Source organism: Nestor notabilis, unplaced genomic scaffold (genome assembly GCF_000696875.1).
Source record: "Nestor notabilis isolate BGI_N333 unplaced genomic scaffold, ASM69687v1 scaffold6748, whole genome shotgun sequence".
NCBI classification, from domain to species: Eukaryota; Metazoa; Chordata; class Aves; order Psittaciformes; family Psittacidae; genus Nestor; species Nestor notabilis.
The window spans coordinates 1-9866 of NW_009939514.1; the positions used below are offsets into that span (position 1 = coordinate 1).

The 9866-nt window shown below is 45.2% G+C and overlaps 1 protein-coding gene across 2 annotated transcripts; it reads left to right on the top strand.

Annotated features, from left to right (window-relative positions):
* Positions 1–917: 917 nt before the first annotated feature.
* Positions 918–7436, top strand: PRKAB1 (protein kinase, AMP-activated, beta 1 non-catalytic subunit). Of its 2 annotated transcripts, none has more exons than XM_010019899.1 (7): positions 918–1088; positions 1907–2073; positions 3832–3925; positions 4913–5027; positions 6308–6441; positions 6934–7002; positions 7085–7436. In XM_010019899.1, the coding sequence occupies exons 1-7, from the start codon at positions 924–926 to the stop codon at positions 7160–7162; spliced, it is 822 nt and encodes a 273-aa protein (XP_010018201.1). In that variant the 5' UTR covers positions 918–923; the 3' UTR covers positions 7163–7436. The 2 variants fall into 2 exon arrangements, with proteins under 2 accessions (XP_010018201.1, XP_010018200.1); XM_010019898.1 differs by having other exon boundaries at positions 924–1088; positions 4913–5033; positions 7085–7162.
* Positions 7437–9866: the final 2430 nt, after the last annotated feature.

Below are 9866 nucleotides of genomic sequence, written 5' to 3' on the forward strand. Positions count from 1 at the left end.
ATACCGGACGCTCCAAGCTGCTGGAATTCCACACGACAGTTGGCATTGGCATTTACGCTTGATTTTATAGTGCCTGTTGGAATAGTGAGTTAGTTGGTTATTTACTCAAGCCGTGCCCGCTGAGACGGGTTTTGGGTTGTGACCCAGCCGAGATCCGAACACTTGGAAGTCGGGCAATGTCTGTAAACAGGACGATATCCCAGACGTGCACTTGTACCTTGCTGGGTGCTCTGCAAGTGGTTCTGTCCTGTGGTTCCCCACAGCCCCCTAGGACACCTCTGAGTTGCTGCTCTTCACCTCTAAGTTGTCTTTCAGACAAGACATGGCATGCACGTCCAGTCTCATCCCTTCTGCCTGTGGCTGTGGCCCACATGGGCTGTGGGGTGGGAAAAAGTGTTGGTGTTTCTTGCACATCAGGCCCTTGCCTTTCCCAGAGTGAAGTGGAGGCTGGAGGAAGCCTCCTGTGGAACATCAGCAGGACTGTGCTGTTTGTGCTTCAGCGCCGCAGGCTGTAGGGATCCTTAGCAGGTTGCCACCTCAGATCAGTATTTTCTGGTGAAATCACATTTCCAATAGGCTGGTTTTGATGCATTCTGACAGAAAGTTCTGCTCATGTTTCAGCTGATGTGGTAGAGCATTATGTGCGTGGGCATTTGGAAGGCCACAGAGCTTGGGAAGACAGAATACAGTGTGTTGCAGTGACACATATCTGCTTGGTCAGCTTTTAGAGAGGCTGAGTCTTGCAGAGATGCTAGTATATTGAACTATAGCACAGCATTTGGGGTTAATCAAGGTTTTTAGACTCTTCAGTTCAGAAGCAGAGCGCTGGTCTGCTGATGAGCCTGCTTTCCTGCCCACTGGTGTTCCAGCTTCAAAAGCGTATGTGCTAATCTGGCTTTTCCTGCTCTTTTAGGTCCTTAACAATGGGGAACACAAGCAGCGAGCGAGCTGGACTGGAGCGACATGGGCATAAGGCATCCCGAGGGGACAGCTCAGGAGGAGCCATCAGTACAAAAGAGGGTGATAGACCCAAAATCTTAATGGATAGTCCTGAAGATGCAGACTTGTTCCATTCAGAGGAGATGAAGGTATTGCTGGGTCCTTCTCGTCAGCTAACATTACTAGTGTGGGTGTGCTGTGGTGCTCTTAGCACCCCTCAGTAGTTCTGGCATTGAGTTTACACAACGCTATCTCCCTTGCATTCCATACCTAAGAGAGATGGTGCACTGATGTTCAGGCGGATCTAATGAGTGTAACTTCATGGCTTCCAGCAAGAACTGTTTGTAGAAAAACTAAAATGTAACTGGTTCAAAGCTCTAAGTGCAGTGCTCCAGCTTCCTTTGGATCCTTAATGCTCTTGCAGCTACCCAGTGATATGTTACCTGTCTCTTATTTTCCATATTGAAAGCTCTGTTAACTGGGTTTTTTTTACTCAGTATTAGATGTCTTGCTGTGTATCATGTTTCATAAGTATATCTAAAGAAAATTACGCTTAGATTTTGACTACTGGACAGAGCTGTTTCCTATAGACAACTCGTAATCTTTCTGCCAACTACAAATTTTGTGTCTACCATATTTGTATAACCTAAATGCTTCTTAAGCATATTTCTTCTTAATTATTTTTCTCCCTGTTCTTATATCTGTGTATTTTGAAAAGTTTTGTGAGCTCAAGTAATTTCTTTTTAACCTAATTTAGCTGGGGGGGGGGGATTATTTTGCCTTCCACTTCTGCAAATTTGAAGGCTTTAAATCTTTGCAGAATTACTGCAAATAAACTTGTGAACAGCGTCTACAAATGCAGTTTCTAATCTCCCTCTGACAAAAAAATGCTTGTAGACTTATACCTTAGGGGTTGTCTAAGTCTGCCAGGAAGGAATTCCTTTTGATGAAGACATTGTGCTTGTAGGCTCCATTGGAGAAAGAAGAATTCCTAGCTTGGCAACAGGATCTGGAAGTGAATGATAAAACCCCCACACAAGCTCGACCAACAGTTTTTCGCTGGACCGGAGGAGGGAAAGAAGTTTATTTATCTGGGTCCTTCAACAACTGGAGTAAAATTCCTCTGACAAGGAGGTAATAAACTGCTGCTGCTTTATCAGGGTTATTCCACATGGACTGGGGATGCTTAGTGAAGCGAGAAAGGTGGTCGGCTGTAGATTGGTGTTGTGCTTGGATTTACCACTCTCCTGCTTCTCTCCTCAAGCCCTTGATGAGAATCTGACTTTCTGATTCTTGGGTGGCACAGGGTGAAAGTTGGGCTGTGTCAGTTTTGAAGGGGTGACTTGTTCACCAGGCACCGGGCATGACTGACCTGAACCGATCCTCGTTGTGCAGCCTGCTACCTGGGGTCAGAGTTCAGGCACAGGAGGCAAAGTTAGATTTGAGCATGGTGTCTCTGATGGCACAGGTACTTTTTGCCATATTTGGCTGCTTTTGCCCAGCTCAAGGGGGCCAAATGCTGCTTAGGAAAACTCTGAGCCTGGGGCACCTGCTGGTAAATCACATGAATGAGAGAATAAATCTATGTGAAAGCACCAACTGCTTTTTCCTGCTGGAGAGCTCTGGTGCTCTGCTTAATTCTGTACTTGAGTATTTCATTTAAACCAATCTTGGGTTTTTTCCAAAAATTTAAAACTTAATAGATGGCAGAGAGGCTGAAGTTAGCTGTTGATCTGAGCCCTGTTGTCCATCAAAGGTGACATATCCATGCAAGATTGGTCCCCTGACAGTTTCTGGCATTTCTCATCTCAGTGAGTGGCTGCCTGCATTGTCATTGCTGCAGAAGGGTCTTAATTTCCTAGGAAACTTGAGGGAGGAGTGTAGTGGCCTAATGGAATGGTGTGGGAGGACTGTTGTGTGTATGAAGAATGGGCAATAAATTATCAAGAGAGGAGATGGAAAACAGGCCCGTGGAACATCAATATGACTGTCATGCTCTAAATAGGAAGCCTGAGAGACAGGAAATGGGGAAATTAATCTGGGAGAAGGACAAAAATGTCTCTTTACCAAAAAACCCCAGAAGGTTTGTGTCCTGACAGATTAGGTGTTCTGGGAAAAGAGATATATGGACCTCCTTAGAGGTTGGATAAAATCATGGTACTGAATCAAATATGCTCAGGTAGAAGAGTTCATGATTTCAGACTGAAAGTTCAAATCCAGTTCCATGGTGGTATGCTTGCACTCCTCACCTGAGAAGAAGTAAAGAGAGATACTGGCATTGCTGTTTAAGTTGTTCACAAAGCATGAGCTGTTTCTCTGCTTTTTTTGAGATGCTGGTAAAGACTTCTGTAGAATCAGGAAGTTCACAGCGCTGGAGTATCAAAATTACCAAGCAGCAGCTACTCAGCCCCAAAGTGACTCAGAAGTATTGAGCTGCTTTCATCTTTTACTCATTGTTTACTTACTTGATAAGTAATACTTGATGTGCCTTCATAGGCGTTTCTGAAACGCAGTTTGTGATGGCAGATACTGAAAGGTGAGGAAATCTGAGTAAGCTGATGTTGTTCCATCCACAGGAGTCTCGCAGATAAAATGTGGTCTCATGTACTGACAAGCAACATGAAGATGTGAGGATGACTTTACAAGAGCTCAATTACGTGATGTCAGGAATGCAGATACTAATTTTGAATGTGTAGGGACTTAACTGTCACAGAGGAAATTTTCATTAGCATTAACCTTAATATGATTCTTTACCTTCAGATTGCATCAGGGGTTCTCATAAGTCTTTGCATGTTGAGGAGGCTTGTATTGTGAGTTACAGCGTTTGGCACAGTTTGTGATCATTGTACTTCTCAGAGTATTTCAGGGCTGATTGTTTGTCTTAAATTCCAGTCACAATAACTTCGTGGCAATCCTGGATCTGCCAGAAGGAGAGCACCAATACAAGTTCTTTGTGGATGGGCAGTGGACGCATGATCCTTCAGAGGTAACGTTTTCTTTGGTTCACTGTATTTATTCACAGAGGCACCTGAAGATGAGAAACAAGTGGATTCTCTACTAATAATGGGCCACTTCAGAGAGAAGGTTTTGGTTAACAACGAAACTGACTGTTCAAGTTGGTGAGAGGGAGATTTCTGATCCTGGCCAAGATGGGGTCTGACAGACTCAAAGGACAGGAGATGTTGTAACAAACGAGTGACAAGATCTCTTAGGGACTGGTTTATAAGAGATGGTGAGCTTTACTAGCCTAGTGCCAAACTGTCTTTTAAAGCACTTTTTGTAGCATTGCTGACAGCCCAAATCTCTCTGTGCTGTACCTTTTCTCTGTGCCAGAATGTTGCTATTGCTGCTCTAGATCTTTTCATAGTCCAGTAATTGTGCCAAAATCTACCAGGCCTTTTCTTCCTTCTCCACTATAGAATGAGCTTTAACCCTCGCCTGCCCATCAGTCCCTTGCTGCTTCTGAACTAACCATTCACAGCTTATGGCTTCAGTCTTCTTGCTGTCTTGACAAACCTTGCAGAACCTTTCAGGATTCACCTTGTAGTACATTTAGCTCTTTGAACCCTCTGTCTTAGCTTTAGTAATAAACCAGCAGTATCAACTCTACTTTGCCATGCAGATCGTAGCCTGACTCCGAAAGCCCTGTAGAAGCTAGAGGTAAAGCTTACCTCCTTGTGTTGTCCCTCTTTAACTTTAGCCCAAACCTCATCCTAGCCTTATCTGTAGCCCAAGAATTTATCAAGTGCTGTGGACTTCACAAGGTTCAACTGACATGCAGACCCCCAGTCCTAAAAGTGCCCTTGCTCTTAACCTCACACTAAGTGAGCAATGCTGAGCTCTTTTCCTATCTGGTACTGGCATGTTTTAAAAGCAGTATATCTCATTCTTGGTAATGCCGATTGTGTAGTTTTGGGAATCTCATAGTCCCATGATCTTTTTATTCTGACTTTTGTATCTTGTCTCTTCCCAGCCAGTAGTAACCAGCCAGCTGGGTACCGTCAACAACGTCATACAGGTGAAGAAAACTGACTTTGAAGTATTCGATGCTTTGATGGTGGACTCCCAGAAATGTTCAGACATGTCTGGTATGAGCTTACTGGTAATTTTCTATGAATCACACTTGTTTGAGGTGTTAAAAATTCCATCTTCCTATTTATCTGGAGTTAAAGCTCCAGTATAGATTAATCTCCACTTTTGTCAGGTCCTGTGGACATGTGCACGAATCACAGATGCACAAAGGGAGGATATGGAATGCACAGAAGAAGAAGCTTCTGACAGCAGCACAGGTCGCTGTACTTTAGGTCTGGTTAGGAGGAAGTCATGGGTTTTTAATAGCTGTTAGTTTTCCTGTAGGATGTGAAATCGGTGGATTAGTGAATCAGTCTCTGCCTTACAACGTCAAACCGATGTGGACAGTCTACACTGCTCCTAATTCCATCTTCCTCTGCTAAGGAGGTGGGCTGGGGAGGTCAGAAGTTGCACATTAAGAAGCAGGCATTAGATGCATCTTTGCAGTGCTAGCAGAGGGTCAGGGATATATCATAGCCTCACAGTTTAGTATAAGTTGTGTATATCCTAAAATAATTTTAAAATGCTATTTTTGTCTTAAGTTTCATATTCCAGTGTAACGGAAGAGAGATAAGATTTAGCTTGAGTCATCTTTGAAATCAGCTTTGCTGCCTGTTCTTTGTAGACCTTTGTAGGGATGGAGGCATGATTGAAGTAGTACCTTAGATGCTCCTTCAGAAGCCCCATCCTTTGAATCTGAGGCAGAGGGTGCATTTGGTTGATTTTTGCTCTATACAACTTTGCCCTGGACAAAGGCTTTTTGGAGAAAAAGTGTGGTCTGTGAGACTTGGACACAGCAGGGAGCCAGGAGGAGATTCTAGTAGATGTTTTCCTTCAATGTGGTATAACAGCCTTTCCTTATATTGATCCAAAGATCTCTTTCTGTTACTCTGTCCCTGCATGGGTATAATACTTGCCTTTTACAGGTGTGTACCGTGTTTCTGGTACTTTCCTGGGAGGGAACATTGTAGAGCAGCACTTAGCAGTAAGTGTTTGCTGGAGAAGTGCTGGGCAGAGATGACAGTGCAGTTCTGGAGTGCGGTAGGTCCCTCCAAACTCAGCCTCCCAAACCTTCACAGCTAGTTACAAGTCAGACAGACTTTGGACATCTTAAATCGCTTCTTGGGCAGTCGCTGCATCAGCTGCTGCAGTACTTGTGTTTACATGCCATTGATTTCTTCTGTCTGTATGTTCCTGGATGTGAAAATCAATTTGGAGTACTGGTAAAAACATACCCATGAAGTGCAGAGATTCTCACAGACTAATTAAGAATAAATATGTAACATCTCTTTGGCAGAGTTGTCAAGTTCCCCCCCAGGACCGTATCACCAGGAGCCCTATGTTTGTAAGGCAGAGGAGCGCTTTAAATCACCACCTATTCTTCCCCCCCACCTGCTGCAGGTCATCCTGAATAAGGACACAGGCATTTCTGTGAGTACCTTTGTTTGATGAATAATGGCCTTGTGAACAGATGGGGAGAAAACCTGGGTGCAGACAGGGGACAGTTTAGGAAAACCCTTAGAATAGTTCCCTCGTTGGTAAATTCCTTACTACGTGTGTCCAGATGGATTGACCTGAAGTAAATCTATTTTTCTACTTGAGTCTCTTCAAAATTGAGAAGAAAACTCGATTGCTATTTTACTCCCAGAAACCTTAATCTTCCCACTGCAGCATTATTAAAATGCCAGAAGCACATAAGGATTAATAGAGGTCTGTTTCACGGTGTCAGTGAGGTGCAGAGGGTTTCATCCTGGAGGGGTCTTGGATTGTTCTGGCACTTTGCATGTGCTGATGGACCCAGCGTAAGGAGCCCGGTGGTGGATGTGAGGGTATGGCTGGCTACAGACCGTGTTTGGCACCATCAGCTGTGATGGGTAAACCGTGAGTTCTGTTATTTTCACACTCATTTCCCCTTTTTCCCAGTGTGATCCTGCTCTACTCCCTGAACCCAACCATGTCATGTTGAACCACCTCTATGCGCTTTCTATCAAGGTGAGAGGCCAGGCCGTGTTCTTTGCACGTGCAGTTCTTAGGTAACCATGTGATGTGCTCACTTGTTTTCCATCTCCTGTAGGATGGAGTGATGGTGCTTAGTGCTACTCATCGTTACAAGAAGAAGTATGTCACCACTTTGCTGTACAAGCCAATATGAACATCACTGTAGCTTGTGACCAGTTGTTCTGGGCCAGTGCAGTCTCAGAAAAAGAAATCTTCTCTTAACCAAATGTACTCCTGCTCTGTGCTGTAGCAAATGAACTCTGATTTCATCTTGTTTCTGAGACTTCCAAGTTCTCCTGTATTTGCCTTATTTTCCCAGTCCTACCTTGGAAGTTCTCAGGGATGGCAGCTTCATGGCAACTAGACAGATGGCAAAGGGTGTCAGTGCCCCTTGTCAGCTCAGTTAAAAACACACCAATTTAATTAGGAGTGAGGCAGATGTTTGTAACAAACAAGCCAGCCCAAAGTCTAGAAAGTTTGGGTTTCTTGTGGGAATCTCATTTGAGCTCAACAGTCGGCAAAAGCAAGCCCATTGCTGCTTCCATAACTCATCAAACATGCAATTATTTCAGTAGCAAGTTCCAAACTTGCATGGCTGAAGTAAATGGGAATATTGATGATCTTTTTGTAGCAGCCTTTTCGAGGCACAATCAGCGACACAATCAACACCTACACACTCAGTTTTATTGCACGGTAGACCGGGGAGCACTGTTTCTGAGCTCTGTAGTTTTTCTCTTCATGAGAACTGAAATACAGCTTTTCCTCTGGGGAATTTCTGGTAAAGACAGTTGTTTTTAATGGCTGAATTTTTCTGTAAATCATAAGTGTGTCTTGCAGTAATCTGCGTTTTGAAACCAGTTTTTCTTGCTGTCACTGGTGAGGACAATCCTCACAATTATCCCTAAGGACAATCCTGTTCCTTAAGCTGGGACAGGTAGCAGTGAGGAAATCAGTGTGTTCAGTTTAGGGATTAGTTCTTCAGAAAGAGCCTGAAGGTGACTATAAGTCACCTGTGCCCAGTGCCCAAGCTTGCCCCTCGGTGTAAGCAGTTGCAGTGCTGGGTACAGCAGCACCATGCCCATCTGTGCCCAGGGTGGAGCAGGGACCCTGCTGCTTCCACAGCCAGGGCTGTGGGGATCCCTGCAGCTTTTAATTCTGTTTCTATTTCCTAAATGATGATAGTGACACCGGGTTGCCTGTACTGGGTACCGACAGCCTGTTTTATCCCAAAACACATGCAACATGAATGCAAAACCGCCCGCTGGTGTGCCTCAGGCTGCCCTGGAGCAACCAGCTCCAGAGGCGACCTGCTGGGTCCTTCCCTCTTGTTGTTTTTTGGTGCCTGAGAGTGCCAGTGACTGTGCCAACCATAACCAGCCCTGTCCCTCGGTGGGAAGAGCACATTGCACAGATCAGTCAGGAGTCTGAGCAGGGACAAAAGCTGCAGCCACCAGCGTTCCACAGAACCAGCCGTGGTGGTTTGCTCCCCTGCTGCAATAGCGCGGAGTAGCCAAGTAGTTCTGGGTCTAGTGCAATGGTTTTCTCTGAAAACTCTTTCTTCATTCTGTGCTCTAGTTGATAGTGTTTGGTATTCTGGAATACGGAATTGCTTTTGTTTTCAGCCTCTTTAGAAACAAATAAAGCATTTTCAAGAAAAGTGGGTGACTTGCTTTGTTATTATCCTTCCCAGCTCTGGTAACCTCAGCTTCCGTGAGCTGTTACTTCTTTGGTTTGCAGTTCTGTGCCTTGGTGGATTGTGCAAGCTTCTCATTCATAGATGCAGCTTAAAACACTTTGTCAGTTTGCAGTTAATCAGTAAAGGAGAAGAGGGAGGTGTTCGTGTGTATTTATTTGTGACGTAAAGTTTACAGGAAGAACAGAGCTCCAGCCATCAGTATTGGCCTTCAGCCTCCTGGCAGCTTCTCTTTGTTCCATCCACTCTTCAAGCAGACCTTTTATTGCCAGGTCTAGATTGGATGTTAGATGTGGGCTGTGATGCTGCTGTAGTGTTTATTTGCACTGGTGAGGCTGGGGGTGCCCGGTCAGGGCTGTCATTTGCCAGGCAGCACCTTCTGCAGGGAGGCCTCTGGGCCTTGCCATGGGCTGGAAGCACTGAGGTTCCTTTGTGCTTGAGCTGGTTGTGTCAGGGCAGTAACAGATGCATCAGGGAGAGCAGGTTTGAACAGCTCCAGTTAACTGATGTACCGGGAACTCAGAGCACTGAGACAGGTGAATGCAGAGGTGGATGCTGGTAAACACGTGGGCACAGCCCTTCTGTGTCATTCCCCGCCTGATGATGCTCTTGTTAAATACTGGCCTCTCCTTCCATAGTGGCATCAGCAAGGTGGCAGCAAGGGAGCCCTTGTGCCCACTGCCACAGCGAAGCTGGGTGTGCTTGGGCAGACATCGTGGGCCTGGAGCTCCACATGGGGCCAAGCACAGGTGGAAGCAAACTGGGTGAGGGCATGTGGGGTGGGATGAGGGTCAGCACAGGAGAGGCAAGCGTCGGAAGGAATCTTTTTCAGCTGTGTTCAAAGAGCAGTAGATTGAGGGTGTACTGGCAGACAGGTCGTGTGGGGAGTCCTCCTGAATGCTTTTAGTGCCAGTGGGGAAATGGCACCACAAGTTTCTTACTGGAATGACCTAGGATTAATTTTTTTGCTAGGAGAAAAGAGGAGCTTATAGGCAGCTGAATGAGTCTGGTTGGTTTCTTTGGCTGTGGTGGTTTGTTTTTAGCTTCAAAACAGGTATTTCATATGTCAAAGACTGAAGAAGCTGAAACTTCAAGAAATGAAGCCCAGTCTGGAAGGTGTCAGTGTGCAGGATGGAATGGTATTTATGGGCTCGGTCTCGTTAGT

Bases quoted from the DNA above. Each gene is read 5' to 3' on its own strand.
- PRKAB1 (XM_010019898.1), top strand. From the start codon at position 924: ATGGGGAACACAAGCAGCGAGCGAGCTGGACTGGAGCGACATGGGCAT. The intron at 1,089-1,906 runs GTATTGCTGGGT...TTGTGCTTGTAG, and splicing joins TCCATTCAGAGGAGATGAAG to GCTCCATTGGAGAAAGAAGA. The intron at 5,034-6,307 runs GCTTACTGGTAA...TCTCTTTGGCAG, and splicing joins TTCAGACATGTCTGGTATGA to AGTTGTCAAGTTCCCCCCCA.